Source organism: Sinocyclocheilus anshuiensis, unplaced genomic scaffold, assembly GCF_001515605.1.
Source record: "Sinocyclocheilus anshuiensis isolate Anshui unplaced genomic scaffold, SAMN03320099.WGS_v1.1 C31699838, whole genome shotgun sequence".
NCBI classification, from domain to species: domain Eukaryota; kingdom Metazoa; phylum Chordata; class Actinopteri; order Cypriniformes; family Cyprinidae; genus Sinocyclocheilus; species Sinocyclocheilus anshuiensis.
The window spans coordinates 1-466 of NW_015602383.1; the positions used below are offsets into that span (position 1 = coordinate 1).

Here is a 466-nt window from a genome sequence, read left to right on the forward strand (position 1 = left end):
AACACTCCAGCTTTACATCTCACCTGTTCATCCGGGGCTCGAAGGCCTCCACCGTATTCAGGTAGATGTTTCCATTGTGCCCCCCCACTGCAAAGACACGCCCCATCACCGTGGCAACTCCGACTCCGCCCCTGGGCGTGGTCAACTCCGCCACATACTCCCAGTGATTGGTCCTGGGGTCGAAGCGCTCCACTGAGCTCAGCGGAGAATTATCATCAAACCCGCCTTCAGACAAACACAAACACATGAAGCTCACAGATATCACTCCAGCAGAGCGTAGCTGAGCCTGTTTTCACATGAAGTCTAAAATTATGAAGATGAACAAATTCTGATGGTTACCAACAACGTAGAGGCATCCGTTGAGTTCGCTGACACCGTTTCCAGCGCGCCGCTGCCCCATCTCTCGCACATCTGTCCATTTGTTCAGATGAGGGTCGAAGCGCTCCACGCTGGACAGCGACGCAAC

At 53.9% G+C, this 466-nt stretch overlaps 1 protein-coding gene across 1 annotated transcript; it reads right to left on the reverse strand.

The window, feature by feature from the left end:
* Nucleotides 1-12: 12 nt before the first annotated feature.
* On the reverse strand, nucleotides 13-459 carry LOC107682143 (kelch-like protein 8). The gene is made up of 2 exons (XM_016478488.1): nucleotides 340-459; nucleotides 13-225 (listed from the first exon to the last, which is right to left on the reverse strand). Exons 1-2 carry the CDS (start codon nucleotides 398-400, stop codon nucleotides 20-22), a joined length of 267 nt encoding a protein of 88 aa, XP_016333974.1. The 5' UTR covers nucleotides 401-459; the 3' UTR covers nucleotides 13-19.
* Between the last annotated feature and the right edge of the window lie 7 nt (nucleotides 460-466).

Bases quoted from the DNA above. Each gene is read 5' to 3' on its own strand.
- LOC107682143 (XM_016478488.1), bottom strand. From the start codon at position 400: ATGGGGCAGCGGCGCGCTGGAAACGGTGTCAGCGAACTCAACGGATGC. The intron at 226-339 runs GTAACCATCAGA...GTTTGTCTGAAG, and splicing joins CGGATGCCTCTACGTTGTTG to GCGGGTTTGATGATAATTCT.